This window comes from Equus przewalskii, chromosome 10, assembly GCF_037783145.1.
Source record: "Equus przewalskii isolate Varuska chromosome 10, EquPr2, whole genome shotgun sequence".
Taxonomy (NCBI): Eukaryota; Metazoa; Chordata; class Mammalia; order Perissodactyla; family Equidae; genus Equus; species Equus przewalskii.
Window position 1 is genome coordinate 18,710,926 of NC_091840.1, and position 15,477 is coordinate 18,726,402.

Genomic DNA, 15,477 nt, shown 5'->3' on the forward strand with positions numbered 1-15,477 from the left:
ATGATGTGACAAATATTTTGATGGAAGCAGACACATTTCAGTTTATGCAACCTAAACACTTTACTGCACTTGAGGAAGAGGACAGCCTCATACAACCTGATGGGGAGAAGAGTTAGGGGGCTGCTGAGGAGGCTGGGAGGGAGGAGGAGCTGAGGAGCTGGGGGAGATCAACCGCTCCTCTTGGAGGCTGGAAAAGGGGGCCACCACACAGGGACTGGGAGTTTGTCCTGGTCAGAACGGAGAAATAACGCGGGGGTGCCCACTTCCTTAGGGCCCCTATTTCTCCCTTGTCTAAAAGCCAGAATAAGGGGAGTCATCAGAGGAAGATGGAGGAGCCCTCCCCTCCCCCAGGAGAAAGCAGCCTGGCCTGGCCTGGGGCTCAGTGAGGAAGGGGCAGAGGCGAGGAGTTATGGGAAGAAGATCCGGCCCCTCCTGGGGGAAGGCAGGTGCAGGGAACAGCCAGAAGCCAGAAAAGAAGAGGCGCGGCTGCTGTCAGTGCTCGGGATCCCGCTGGGCACCTTGCAGGCTCACGATCTCCAGATCTCCCGGACAGGTGGTCTGCGAGGCCTGAGTGCGAAATGGCTCCCTCCCCATGCTCCTTTTGCCTTCCCTTTTCTCGCCCCTTATAACCTCCTTTCTAGTCCCTTCTTGCTCTCCGCTCGGTTCTCCCCTTAATCGCTCTCGTTGTCCCCTGCAGACCCGTGCGCCCCCACCCCCGGTCCGCCCCCACCCCCTGCGTGCCGTGGCCCCTAGAACCTCGCTCTGTCCCTCTCGGTTTTCCTCGTAACCGACCCTCGAGGCTTCTCCTCTCCCAATCACCCTCGGCTCTCTCTAGCTCTCCCTGTGGCCTTTTCTTCCATTCGTTCTTTGGTCCCTACGCTCCCCTTCCCCATGGGAGCCCCTCCTGTCTCTCAGACTCTAGCCCCCTCCCCACTTCCGAGTTTCAGTCTCTCCTCTTTCAGTCTCCCCCTTCCTCTCCAGGCTCTGGCCCGGGTCTCCGCGGCCCCGCCCCGCGGCCCCGCCCCCCTTGGTGGGCGGAGCTCTATCACTCGCGGCCCAATTAGGCTCCGGGCCCGCCTCAGACCCACCCCTCGTGGATACCGAGCCGCGCGGAGCGGGTGTCCGGGGCGGGGCGGGGCGGGGCGGAGTGGGCGGTGGCCCCAGCGCCAGGAGGCGGGAGGAGCGAGGCAGGAGGCGGCGGCCGCCGCGCTCAGTCCGGTGGCACAGCGGGAGGGAGGCGCGAGGCAGGAGGTGGCGGCTGGGCTCGGCAGCGCATCTAGCGCAGCGCGGCGCCCCGGGCCCGGCCCCATGCCCGCAGCCCCGCCGGACCACCCTTGAGCGCGGGCGCCCCGCCCGCGCCCCCCGCCCGCCGGCACCATTGCCCCGACGGCGCGGCCCGGCGGCCCGGCGCTCCCCAGGCTCCGCGCCGGCCGGAAGACGCTGCTGGCGGCCGCCGCGGGCGTGGTGATGCTGCTGGTGCTGGTGGTGCTCATCCCCGTGCTGGTGAGCTCGGGCGGCCCTGAAGGCCACTATGAGATGCTGGGCACTTGCCGCATGGTGTGCGACCCCTACCCCGCGCGGGGCCCCGGCGCCGGCGCGCGGCCCGACGGCGGCGACGCTCTGAGCGAGCAGAGCGGCGCGCCCCCGCCCTCCACGCTGGTGCAGGGCCCCCAGGGGAAGCCGGGCCGCACAGGCAAGCCGGGCCCCCCGGGGCCCCCCGGGGACCCGGGTCCTCCGGGCCCTGTGGGGCCACCCGGGGAGAAAGGTGAGCCGGGCAAGACCGGCCCTCCAGGGCTGCCGGGCGCGGGGGGCAGCGGCGCCATCAGCACGGCCACCTACACCACGGTGCCGCGCGTGGCCTTCTACGCTGGCCTCAAGAACCCTCACGAGGGTTACGAGGTGCTCAAGTTCGACGACGTGGTCACCAATCTAGGCAACAACTACGACTCGACCAGCGGCAAGTTTACGTGCAACATTCCCGGCACCTACTTTTTCACCTACCACGTCCTCATGCGCGGCGGCGACGGCACCAGTATGTGGGCGGACCTCTGCAAGAACGGCCAGGTGGGCTCGGCGGGGGCATGGGGCTGACCTGGGGGCAGGGCACCCAGGGAGCCCGGGGCATATGGGTACCGGGTCGGACTCCGCGGGCGCAGGTGGAGATTCTACAGCGGCCCCGCTTAGGCATCATATGCGGGGATGGTCGGGGCCGGCTGGCACTCCGAACTCCTCGGTTCCCGGTCGCAGGCTCCCAGGCAAACGCTGCTGGGCGCTCGCGGCGTGGAAATGCGGGAGATAAATCCAACTAATCAGAAAGTAGGATTCCTGGGCTGGCGGACTGGCCCTTGGGGGCTTGGCCCTTGGGCAGCGTCATCTGAGAGCTGGGATTCTGGTTGATACCAGCAAGCGATAAGGGACGGACAAGGGTGGGCTCTGGGGAAAGGCAGCCTCGGCGCCCCGGGTGCCCAGGCGCACGTATTTGCGCGCAAGCAAAGGCGAGCCGTAGGAGATGTTTTGGACACAAAGGCAAAGGGAGCCGGGCGTGCAGAACCTTAGCTGCAATACATCCTCCGCCCTTGGGAAGCGACCACTGGGCCGATCTGACGCCCTTTGCAAAACCCAGGACTGCGCGGTCCCTTCCCACTGTGTCAGAGCTACCGGTGCAAGAAGACATCCTCTGGGGGGAAAAGTTTTTCCTCCTGAGGCGGGGCAAAGAGCTGGAAACTCCCCCTCTTGGCCTCCCAGCTGCAACTCCTGACTCCTGGGGTGTTGGAATCACCCATGGGGATCCTCTTTGTTCCCTATCCCCATCCCAGAGACCGGAGCTGGCAGGCTCCAAGCACCAGGGGTCTTGGGCACTGGGACTGCAGTGTCCGATACTCTCGTTGGAACTGCTGCCCCAGGACCAACCTCGACCTAACCCTGTCCTGGCTCCCTTCCCATTTGTACCTGCTTCCTTCCCAGTGCTCCCAGACCGCTGTGGCCTGGGGCCCCTGGGGGTGGTCAGGCAGAACATTCTTGTGGAAGAAGGGGACCCGTGTGGGTCAGGACTAAAGCTAGGCTGATGGGTGTTGGGAAGGAATCTCCTGTGACTGAGACCCAAGAAAGAGCCTGTTGGAACCCCTCCCACTACAGCACTACCCTGAGGCAGACCCTGGCTTGGGGGTGGGGGAAAGGAGAGGCATGGGAGTCAGCAAAAAGCCTACCAGGAGCTTGTAAGTCAGCCCCCTCTTGTCTATCCCCTGCCTGCTTCTCTCTCTGGTTTCTGCCTCTCCCCTGCCTCTCTCTCTCCTCAATGTCTCTCCTATCTCTCTGTCTCTCCTCTCCCTCTGTCTCTTGTGCCAGTCTCTCTCCTGAGTCTGCCAGTCCTGTCTGTCTCTCCCTGGGTTTCTGGCATCTGTCCTCTGGGTTTAAGGCCCCTCTTTATTCCTTGGATGTCTCTCTCCCACTTGTGTCTATCAGGCTTCCCGTGTCTCTCCTCTTTGTCCTTGGTTCCTGACCAAAAGAGAGGCCCCAGTATCCTGAGGGCTCATTCTGCAGACAGCCCCACAATTCCCCTTATTAATCTCCAATAAGGGATGCAGCAATGTCACCTTCATCAATGGAATTTCTTCCTTCCCCAAAGAAAGTTTGGGCAGGCACCCAGCTAAGGTTTCAGAGGGCTGGGGGCCCAGCTTGTCTGGATAGGGAGGTAGTCACCAGGCCACCAGTGGCCCTAGACCCTTCACCACCTCAGGAGGTTGCAGCAGGGCCCCAGAGACAGGCAAGAGGAGGCCCCAAAGATTGTGTGTGCTTAGGGGCAGGGGCACTTGCTTCAGTCACTGTGAGGTGAAACGGACTCAAAAGTCTCTCTTTTCCCCTCCAGCAGGGGCAGGGCATTGGCAGAGCCTGACAAGGAGCAGGGACCACAGGCTCGTAGAAAAAAGGAGGTAGCTTTAACTAGGGGCTTCAAAGACCCAGCATTTTAACAGTTACTCAGACCATCTGCCCCAGAAATGGTGGGGCCTATACTGCCCCCCACCCCACATCCTTTGTGACTTCTCCTTCCAGATTGTCCAAGAAACTCATTTAATCCGACTAGCCATTCCACATATTAGTTCTAAGCCCCTACTAGAAGCCAGGTTTGGGGCTTGGTTCCAGAGCTTCAATCTGCTTGCCCTCCAGGACCTCGTGGCCTGTGCAGGGGAGACAGTAGTAACCACACAGTAACACACCCCAGGCATTTCTGTGTTAGAGGAGGACTGGGAGCCCAGCTAGCGCCTCCTGTCCCCAAATGTGTTGGCTTGAGGGAGTGATTCAGTGGAGCCGGCCCCTACTCAGACCAACCTGGCTGGGGGAGAGGGTAAGTGAACCTGGGTCCCCAAGGAGAGGAGACATGGCTAGGGAGAGAATAAAAAGGTCAAGCGTAGGGAGAGGCTGGCTCTGAGGTGGAAGAGGACATTCAAGTGAGTAGACAAAAAATGACGGGGCTGGCCAACAGATGGGAACAGAAGAGACGAGCTTGCTCCTCCCATGCCTTCAAGACCAGGGGCGACCCTGGGCTCTGTGCTTTTCCTTCTTGGCTTCCTGCCTGCAGAGAGGCTTCCAGAATTTGCTCAGCAAGGCAGAGCTGCATCTGGGCCCTGGCCCACCCCTGGGCAAGATAGGGAGGAGGAGTCACCACCTTCCTTCCTAGTGCTGGGGCCCCCTCTCTGTCCTTGTCTGAGGCCCACCAGCCCCACTCCCTAGGGGTAGCTTTGAGTCACTACTGTGCAGCCTGATCGCGTCAAGCCCTGGTCATCAGGACATGGGAACCTGAGGAGCCTGAGGAAGGGGCTGAGGTTGGGGCTGGTGCCCTGGGTGAGGTGAGCTCCCTGCAGCTGCCTCTAAAATCCACGGTTCAGATGGGTCAGGGAAGACACGAAATTGATAAACTGGGCTGGGGGAGAGGGGACTGTGTGGGCCAGGCCGGGCCTATGGGAAGGTGAGTATTACAAATGGGCAGAGGCTTAGACACCAGAGTCTGAGTGAGGTGAGAGGTGGTGGGATGTATAAATTGAGGACTGTCGTATAAGGACTAACGAGATCAGCCTCACGCCTGATGGTGGGAAAAGGGCTCTCAGCTATCCTCTCTGGCCTTGAATGCCTTTCACAACACAGAGCATGGTGCCTGGCACAGTAGGGACCCAGGAAGTGTGTGAAAGCACAAGTGTCCCCTGTGGGCTAGGTTGGCTGCCTATGGGAGCCACCCCCGCACATCTAAGACCCCAGCATTGATCTGGGGGCAAGGGCATGTTTCCTGGGTTCTTCTTCCTCTTTCCAGGCCGCTAGTCAGACTACTGCCTCAGTTTCCCTTCCTGGCAGCCCTTGAGGAGGTGATTCTACCACACCCCCTTGTGACAAGTCCTGGGCTGTCATTCCTGCTTCCATGGCAACCTTAATTCCCCAGACTTCCCCTTAGCCCCCAGGAGGAGCTGGATGCCTCCACTGGTTCCAGTCTGGGGCTGAGAATCAGGACCCCTGGGTTCTGTTCCTGGATCTCCCACTGTCTAAGGATGGAAGAGCATAAATTCTCCTTGCCTCCATGGATAATTAGGATAATCACAGCAACAGTCATGGTGATGAATAAATAATAAACATAAGCATAACAGTTCTGATGCCTGTCACATCACCAGGAGATTCCTGATGACAGAGGACTGTAATCTAATGGATTTGGCTATTAAGAAGCACACTGTTTTAATGAGTTAAGGCTAAATTAATCTGGGTAATAAAAATAATTGTTATTAGTAGTAATTTATTAGCAAGATAATGAAATGCATGTGTAATAATAAATACTACCAGGATTAGGGCCCAGGGAACAATATAGAAGTTGGTGCTTGCTTTCTGCTCTTTCCTAGTAGCTCAAAGCCCCATCAAGATTTGAAATTGTTTTCTTCACCATCCAAAAGGTTTTTACAAAGCTGGCAATGATGAATTCTCATCCATTTTCTAAACAGAGAAACTGAGCTCCTTGACAGGCAGTGTCTCCCCGTCATTTAATTTCTCCCCACCTTCAGCTGGACCAGGAGTTTTCTCCGCTAAGTGCCCCAAACAGTTCCTTCCCAGGTTGGGGAAGAAAAGGTTGAGGGAAGAGAAGGGGCTGGTGGGATCTAGGCTTTAAATGGTGGACAGCGTGCAAAGATGTTGGGTCCCCCTGTTGCAGCATTGCCACTGAGTCAGCGGCTTTGGCCCAGCTGACCTGCAGTTCTGCCTCCAGCCCGGGAGGAAGGATGGGCCCCTCCCTGATTTGGTGTGGTCCAGCCCAAACTGCCTGTCCTTGGGGAAGCTGTCTTCAGAGAAGGGGCTGGATGGAGAGGGGCTGTTGAGGAGCCTCACTGAGAGAACCCCACTCAATGCAGCCTCCCGCCAGCACAAGCCAGAACCTTGGAGGTGGCTCCTCTCTTCCCAATCTCCACCTGGGACATCCTAGAGAGGCCCCAGGTCCTATGGCTCAGGCCTCGTGTTGCCTCAGTTGTTGGAGAGGAATGTCCGGAGGGAATCTGTCCACCACCCACACACCCTCAGTATCTTATGATTATAGTTGGAGCCCCCAGTAGCAGGCTTCCCACCCAAATGCTGGCACTCCCTTGCCCCATTGTCCTGCCTGTCCCTTCACACCCCCATCAAAAAAAGGACCAGCAAGGATATAGATCAGACTGAGGATCACAGCCTGGATTCCCTTCTTCCCACCCTGGGATGAGATGGGAGGAGCTAGACGTCCTCTTTGGGTGGGGTAATAGTCACAGGAATAGCTTCAGCTCCTTGGAGACTCAATCTGAGCCTTGGGAGGAGAAGTAATTACCAGGCCTTCCATCTCACTGCTCCCGCGTGAAAGACTCCAGAATGAACTTTAGACAAAGAGTCCAAAGATCCAGTCCTGGTACGAAGGTGGTTGCTTACTAGCAGCCTGGCATTGCGCCAGGCCCCTGAGCTGTGGGGCCAAGGTATACTCTTGTGTCCGTCTGACATAAGAGCAGGTGGTGCGGCTGATACGTAAGGCACCATTATTACAGTTAAAGCAGAGAGGCAGGAATGATGAGAGAGGGGAGAGCATAAGACCAAGAGAGCATGAGAGAGAAGACCTAGAGGAGTTAAGAAAGCCGACTTCACCTTGACTCTCAATCCAGACCCAGGTTACAGCGGCTCTGGAAATCCAGGGCTCCTCTATAACCCCCTCCTAGAACACACAGTTATGATGGGGGAGGGGATGACGAGAGAGAAGCAGACTGGGAGCCCTGATGGGGCTTTTAGGGCCTCCGGATCCTCCCCTCAACCCTCTCACGCACACCGCTACTCCCCTACCCCGGAACCCCGCAGGTGCGGGCCAGTGCCATTGCCCAGGACGCGGACCAGAACTACGACTACGCCAGCAACAGCGTGATCCTGCATCTGGACGCGGGCGACGAGGTCTTCATCAAGCTCGACGGAGGCAAAGCGCACGGCGGCAACAGCAACAAATACAGCACGTTCTCTGGCTTCATCATCTACTCCGATTGAGCTCCCGCGGCCCCTGCACCTTCATCCCCCTGGGGCTCTTTCCTGGCGGGCAGAGGATGACCTGTCTCCTGCCCACCCCCTCGCTGCCGGCCCTCCCCGGCTATGACGCCCCTGCCCGGCCCGCACTCACCACCGCCGGGCCACAGCTAGGCCCTCCCGCCGGCTCGCCGCAGAGCCGGGTCCAGCGCACCCCGTCCCGGTCCCCGGAAAGCGGTGTTGACCGCCCCGCCCCGGCCTCACTGTATATTTGTACGATAGGACTGCTGTTTATTGCCCTCCCTGCCCGCCAGCCCGCTCCAGCGTGGGGACAGGTCTCGGCGGGGTCGACGCGCTGCCCTCCAGCCCCGGGGTGGCCATGCCTGGGAGAGGGATTGGTTGGGGGCTGGATAGCTTCCCAGCACCCCCTAAAGCCCCGGCCCGGCTGCCCCCCGTCTGACCAAAGCTAAAATAAAAACACTTCTGCCCTGCTGCTTTTCGGTCTTTGCCCTGGAAAGGAGTTGCAGGAGGGGACCATGAACCCCCCCTCATCCAGAACAGAAAGGGGTCTGGTGGAAGCTTCCCATGGATCCAAGGAAAGCCAGGTGCCAGCGTCAGAGCTGCTCCAGCAGGAGGTGGGCTGAGGGGCCCAATGCCCACAGCAGCCCAAGAGGGCCTGGGAAGCAGCCCAGTTACGTCATCATCTTCCATGGTGGAAAAAAGTTCCATTTTTTTATCCTTGAAAGTGTCATCAGCGTTCCAAAGGCACCACGAGGTTTAAACTGGGAGACCCAGGTTCTCAATCTAGTGTCACTGTGTGTGATCTTGGGCAAGTCACTCCTCTCTGACTCAGTCTGGGTTAGCGGCAGCAACGAAAGGAGCAAGCTTTACGGTAAAAGCTGGTTGACCTTGGCCTAAACACTTCACCTCTGGGCCTCGGTTTACTCATCTATAAAATGTAGGTGATGAGACCTGCTTCACTTGACTGAGGATTAGAGAGGTATAATGTATGTGCTCAATAAACATAGCTTTTATTATTTGTACATCACTCTAAAGTTTGCAAAATGCTTTCAGGAACGTCATCTCACTCAAGTCTCCCAGGAGCCCTGATATAATTCTTCTTCCTGGGAGGTTAAGTAGCTTGCTTAATGTGACACAGTCGCTAAGTTCTGTGACTGCGCCTGAATCCAAGAAACCCTTGCTCCTTGAAGACCACACAGTAAGTCTCCTTGCCCCTTGCTTCCTATAACTGGGGCCATGACATTCACACAGTTATGACATTCCTAAATAATAGCCAGTATTTAGAGAGCACCCACTCTGTGGCAGACAGCATACAGGAACTTTACAAATATTATCTCATGGATATGTGTGTGGAGTAGGGGTGAACTGGCAGGCAATGCCCTTGAACATGGATGCCGTTATTTTATCCATTTCAGATGAGGAAACTGAGGCTCAGAGAGGTTAAATAACTTGCCAAGGTCACAGAGCTAGAGAGAGGCAGTTGCCAGTATTTGAACCAAAGACCATGCTCTTACCCAGTACGCCATATTTCATAAAGATTTGGGATCTCCAAAGCAAAAAACAAGGAAGGATGGCACTGAGGTAACTCAGCCTCCCTCCCCTGCTCCCAGGCCTTCCACTCCCATCCTGCTGTGCAGAGGTTTGGTGTATTTACGAGCGTCTGCCCTGGGCAGCAGCCTTGGAGTGAGCCTCTTGGAGAATCCCAAGGCTCTACATTGAGCAATGTCCCATCTGGCCTCCCCTCCCCCGGCCGGCTCAGCTGGAGAGACAGGAAGGAGGGGTGGCCTCCCTCCCAGTCAGGCCCCGTGTGTGGACCCTTGTCATGGCTGGCGGGCTTGAATGACTTTCTTTATCCTCCCTTCTCACCCCTACTTCCCCCCCACTGCCAGCTGTGGCCATTTAATAAAATTAGCTTAAGCTTGTTCCTTCCCTGTGGGGTCTGGAGATTGAAATCTGCGGGTCCCCGCAAACCCAATAAAACCCCTGGCAGGTCTGGCTGGAACAAGAGTTTCCTTGGGAAGAGTGATTAGAGTCAACAGCACTCCCCCCTGCCCCCTGGTGCCACCCACAGTCCCCTATGATTCTTTAATGGCCACATTGGCCAGAATTACCCAGCCACCACACCTGGGGGGGCTCCCCACCCCTCCCCAGAGACCACAGGAACTGGTCTAGGACCTCCGCTACAATAAAAAGCATGTTAATCATTTCTGTAGGGAGTGCCTGGCTGCCTGGCTGGCTTTCTTTTCTTTCTGGTGACCGGATGATCCTCATGTCATTTTGAGAAGTGGGCCTAAAATCTCTATTTTGCAGAAATCATAGTCTGAAGAAAATGTGTGACTTGCCCATGGTCATACAGCAAGTTTGTGGCACAACTGGTACTGGACTGAAGCCAAGGACTTTTTCTTCCTTTACAGGGCATGAGGGATGTCCTGCAGTGCCAGCTGCCAGCAGCTTGTCACTCAAGCAGCATCCCAGCTGTGAGAAGCCTGTTGGGGAAATGTCTCCCCATCAGAGAGGGGCTCCCCAAGGGCAAAGTCTGTTTTTTTCCCTCAGACTTGGGACACCCAAGGGCAAGACCCGTGTCTTCTCCAGCAGACCATGGGTCCTCAAAGATGGTGTTTTCTCGTCAGATTGTCAGCTCCCTGAGGGCAAGGTGGGTATCTTCGCTGAGACCAGGGACTGGGCAGTTTCCTGGATGAAGAGGCTGTGGGCCTCCTATCAGCGGCTCTGAGGGTAGACACTGTGCTTTTTCTACTAAACCAGGGCTTTCTGAGACCAGGCCCTGGGATGGGGGGCCCCCTGAAGGACAGACTCTGTCTTCTCATGTAACTGGGGGCTATCTAAGAGCATAGGTTGTGTCTCATCCTCAGACTGGGGACTCCCTGAAAGCAGGGCATGTGTCTCCCCTCTTCCTCAGTCAGGGGCTTTTCTGGCACAGAAACATTGCAGGAGGCAGGGCTGCCCGGGTGGTGGAAAGAAGGCTGGACAGGCAGAATGGCAGTCCCACTCTGGAGGAAGGAAGGAAGAAGCCTGCCCAGGCCGCCTCCCCTTTAGAAAGATGTGTGATTAATTAACGAATAATGTCTTTGCCAGGGGAGTGTGAGGATGGAGGTGCCCCTGGAACTCACCCACGCAAGGAATGGCAGGCCATCCTGTGTCCAGACAGCTGCCAGCCCTAAGGGCTTGTACTGCCCTGATTTCTGGGGTCATAGGGACCAGAGGGGGCCACAGGAGCCCACCACTGGGGGCTGCCCTAATTGGATGACTTTGCAGGAAGGCCAGGCAGGTGCGCTCCGCTCTCCGCTTTAGCTTGCTACAAACACATCTGCCATGGTGAGGTCTAGGGGTTAATTGCCTCCCGCCTCACTCCTGGTAACCGATATTTCATTTACTGCTCAGAGGGGGAGCTGCCCGGAGAATCAATCCCCGACAAGCGTCCAGGAGACAGGGGAGCTGCGGAGGCATGGGAGCTGTTTCCCGGAGGATCTCTGAACACCAGAGGGGGAGGCAGGAGGCAAGGACTCAGAGAAGGTGGCCGGTTGCTCAAAGCTACTCTGGGCTTCACCCCATTCTGCTGACCCTGACACCAGCACCAGGACCCCCAAGGGCTGGGAGAAAATCCCAGGGGCCATAAGCTGCACTACCCCAGCTAACTGGGCTGTTTCCCCTGCTTTGGTTCCTTCTGCATTTATTTATCTGGGTGCCCCCATAAGCTGTAGCAGGTTAGATGCTGTTAATAAGGTTATTCACAAGCGATGAAGGTATATTTGAACGGTGGAACTGGAGGTGTGAGCTCTTTGCTCCCTTCCAGGTAACAAACTTTAAAATCCTACAAATGAGGTGATGATAAAGCGGAAGTGAGAAGTCTACACATGTTTGAAACTGGAATGGGGTAGAAGGGTTACTGAGAGGTGGCAGCTGGGGGCTGGAGGGAAAAGGGACCAGAGGGCTACCAGCTCCCCATGCTTTCCGTTTGCCCCGTCCGCCAAAATTGAGAATCAGAGCCACAGAATGGGCAGCTCCCATTACATAGCTGGAAAAACTGAGACCCAGAGAGGAACCCAAGGTTGCTCAGGTTGGTTCAGGGCAGAGCTAGAACCAGAGACAGCAGGACCCAGCACACATGCAGCAACTGGAGCCAGAAGCACTGGGCTCAAGTCTTGGCCATGCTCAGTATTTCAGGAAAAGACCCTCACCTCTCTGAGCCTCAGTTTTTCCATCTATAAAACAGGACTGGGTAACAAAAATATCTACTTGAAGGGCTGTTGTGAGGCAGTGGGCGAGAACCTGTTTTGTAAGTTATGAAGCAAAATGCAAATACAGTGTTGCTACAACCCAAGTCTCCTGAGCCCCACGATTTAGAATTCCTTCAGCTGCACTACAATGTCTGGGATGATGATGATCCTCAAAGAAGATGAAGACACTGAGGCTATTCTCCCACCCTGGAAACCCCAAAGTGAATGTGGGCACTAGGGGAGGGGTGGTTTGGGGCACCCGGGATGTGGAGCTAATGATTAAGAATAGACTGCCCCGAGTCCTCCGGTCTCCAGTGTGGACTCCCCCACCCTTCTGCTCCGTGGCCTCCAACTTGGGGTGAGAGCACAGGGATACCCCCAAAGCCCCGGCCCACCCATCTGTTCCTGTCTCTACTTGCTCTGCCCATTTCAACATTACTGAACACCCGCAATGGGCCAGGCCCCTAACTTGGTGTGAGGATCCAGAGACGGGTAAGATATCCCCCAGAGCTTCAAGATACCCACGGGGATGTACAGATATGTCCAGGACACGGTGCTGTTAGAGGGGCAGAGGGGCTTCCTAAGCTGTTATCAGGGGTTACCTCTGAGGGAGCTAGATTAAGTGGAGGCTACTTATTTTACTTATACAGTGTTTGGAAAGGTTGTACAACAAGCGTCCCTCCAAAACCTGAGCCCCCATCCCCCCCAGTTTTCCTGAAGCTGTCTTTTTGGGGATAGGGTAGGGAGTAGAACCCAGGCAGCTGGGGGTTTTCTCCTCATGTCCAAGGTCTTGGGGAATATTGGAGCTGGAGGAACGAAATATACTCTCATCTCTGTTTCAACAGCTAAGTTATAACAGTAGTTCACGTACCATGCACTTTTGTAAGAACTTTGCACAGATTCATTCATTAAACCTCACAATGGTCCCACAAGGTAGTTACTATTATCACACCCATTTTTTGGATGAGAAACTGAGGCACAAAGACGTGAATTAACTTGCCCAAGATCACATGGCTTTCTCTTTCCATGAACAGCCCTCTTCACTGGCCATTCCCTGCAGGAGGGGAAAGGTTGACTCTTGCTCACTCCCAGTCAAGCAGTCTTTCCTCCCCTCAGCCACCAGGCACCCCTTCCTACAAAACCTGCTACCTGAGCAGCCTGTGCAGGGGTTGGGGGTCCTGCCTTTTCCCAGATGGTGAAGGGCAAATTCGAGGGTTTCTTCCCAGGCCCCCAGGGCACAGGCCCTTTTGTTCCCTGAGTGAGGAGCCCCAGCCAGGACCAGGACAGCTGCCTAGGCCAGTAGAGTTACAGACCTCTCCCTGCCTGCCAGAGCCAGGGATGGGTCTGCTAAGCCCTGGGCTACTTCAGCCGCCTGCAGAACACCTGCTCATTATTCAAAGCCAAGGCCCATTGCCTGCTCTTCCACGAAGCCTTCTTGGACTTCCCCAGCAGACATCCGCTTGTCTTGAGGCCATACTGAGAGCATCTTCCAAGTAGGACAATAGCTCACTCGGTACCTAACACTGTGCCTGCCACATAATAACTATTCTACCATCATAGCAGCTATTTCAAACATCTCTCACTCTCCTTGAACTTCTACCTCCTGGGATGGATGCTGTGATGCACTGCCTGGGTCTCCTTCAAAAACCGAAGGATCTCTTCACCAGCTGCTGGGAGTGCTGCCAGCAGATGGCTCTCGGCTACCAACCCCCTCCAGGGGTTGCCTCTGCCGATGTGAGCTGCCATGACCAACGTCCTGCCCCCTTCTCAGGGCAGCCTGCTTTCAATGACTGATCCACAGGGGAGGTTAAAGGCCAGCCCCCTCACAAAGCCTTCAAACTTAGGACAAGTCTGAAGAATCCTCCCAGCTTCAGAGCTCCCAGCTCAAATTCTCCCCGTGCCCAATCCTGCTTCCCTACCTTCTCTTGCACAGGTGTTAACTCTAACAGCACTCCCCAGTAAACTTCCTGCATGCTGATCTCTGTCTCAGAGTCTGCTCCATGGTGTACCCAATCTGTGACACCCACCCCCATCTCATTCATTTACTAATTCCTTCAGCCAGTTTTATCGAGTACCTATTATGTGTCAGGCCCGGCAGCAAAGGCAGGAGGTGGACCGTGAAGGTAACTATCCAACGGGTGATCACATCTCCTACCTCTCAGAGAAGGTAGAAGTCACAGGAGGGAGACTCTATCACCTTCCACCATAAAATCCACAAACTTCCCTGCATCTGCGCCCCTCCTCTCCTCCTTCTTTTTGCCTTCTAGGGCCCAGCTTACCACTGTGCTCTGTATGCTGTGCCCTCCCACCAGGGTGCCCAATCTGTCCTTTTTTGCCCCAGACTGTCCAGGTTTTAAAACTGAAAGCCCCACGTTCTGTTAAACCCCTCAGTCCCAGCTGGGTAATCTGAGAGGATTGCTCACTGTACCTCCCACCTTCTTGGGGACTTCATTTAAGTGATAATCACACATCTCTATCAATCTTCAGCTACTCACTCTGAATCAGCTTCTTCTTATCATCATTTAAAGCTTTCTTATCCTTAAAAATCCTCCCTTAAGGGGGCCGACCCCGTGGCCGAGTGGTTAAGTTCGTGCTCTGCTTTAGCAGCCCAGGGTTTTGCCAGTTCAGATCCCGGAGGCACGGCACCACTCATCAGGCCATGCTGAGGGGGCATCCCACATGCCACAACTAGAAGGACCCACAACTAAAATATACAACTATATGCTGGGGGGGGATTTGGGGAGAAAAAGTAGAAAAGAAAAGAAAAAAACACAATCCTCCCTTGACCCAAGCTCCCCTCTCCAGCCTCTACCTCCTTTGTCTGCTCCTCTTGACAGCCAGATACCTTAAAAGAGTTGTTACTATTTTCTCACCTTCCACTCTGATCTGGCTGCTGCCACTCCCCTGAAACTGCTCCTGCCAAGGCCACCTATGACCTCCTTGTTGATAAACCAAGTAGACAGCTTTCTGTCTTCGCTTTGCTTGGCTTCTGTGCTAGGCCAGACCTGGAAGTCCAGCAAGAGGATGGCAAGAATGATGTCTTGAACTTGGTCCAAGGACTTTTTAAAATTGGCCTATATCTGAAGCAACGAATGCCACACCTAGGTGCAAAGGATGTGCAGTGATAAGGGTGCAGGTGAGAGCATGTGGCTCCCCCTCCTCCTCCTGTGAGCACCCCGGGTTGGTGGTCTTGCTAGTTGCAGATAGTAAGATGTCCACAGACCTCACAAGAGCACAGGGCCTTTCATACTCCCAGCCATTATCAGCCCGGAAACATCTTCTGCCACATAAAAGGCAAAAATTCCACACCCACACCTCACGTGGAGTTCAAGGCCTTGAAATTCTTGTGAGGCCAGTGCCAGGCTGATCTCACCTTACCAGTATCTGTGGTGTAGCGTCCAAGGGTTTTTGATTTGTGTCCACTGAGGTGAGCCTGGCCAGGCCCTACCAAGGTCTCTCAGCATCATGGGCTCAGTTGACTCTCTCACCTGCAAAATTCTTTTCCCTTGGCTTCTGAGATCCAAGGAACAGCTCCTTTTGCCAAACCAGCTCCACTCCTCCTTCAGATCTTGGCTTGCATGCCACCTCCCCCTGCTGCCCCGACATGTTCTCATTATAGCCTGTATCTCATGTCATTGTTAGTACTTGTTTAACTGTCTAATTTGTCCCATAGACTGCAAGCTCCATGAGGGTAGGAGGCGGGTGTTTATCACTCACCACCCTGTCTTCT

The 15,477-nt window shown here is 55.7% G+C and overlaps 1 protein-coding gene across 1 annotated transcript; it reads left to right on the forward strand.

Annotated features, from left to right (window-relative positions):
- The first annotated feature begins 1,233 nt into the window (after nt 1-1,233).
- C1QL1 (complement C1q like 1) lies at nt 1,234-7,984 on the forward strand. The gene is made up of 2 exons (XM_070560324.1): nt 1,234-2,064; nt 7,336-7,984. Exons 1-2 carry the CDS (start codon nt 1,468-1,470, stop codon nt 7,513-7,515), a joined length of 777 nt encoding a protein of 258 aa, XP_070416425.1. The 5' UTR covers nt 1,234-1,467; the 3' UTR covers nt 7,516-7,984.
- The last annotated feature ends 7,493 nt before the right edge of the window (nt 7,985-15,477 follow it).

Bases quoted from the DNA above. Each gene is read 5' to 3' on its own strand.
- C1QL1 (XM_070560324.1), top strand. From the start codon at position 1,468: ATGCTGCTGGTGCTGGTGGTGCTCATCCCCGTGCTGGTGAGCTCGGGC. The intron at 2,065-7,335 runs GTGGGCTCGGCG...GGAACCCCGCAG, and splicing joins ACCTCTGCAAGAACGGCCAG to GTGCGGGCCAGTGCCATTGC.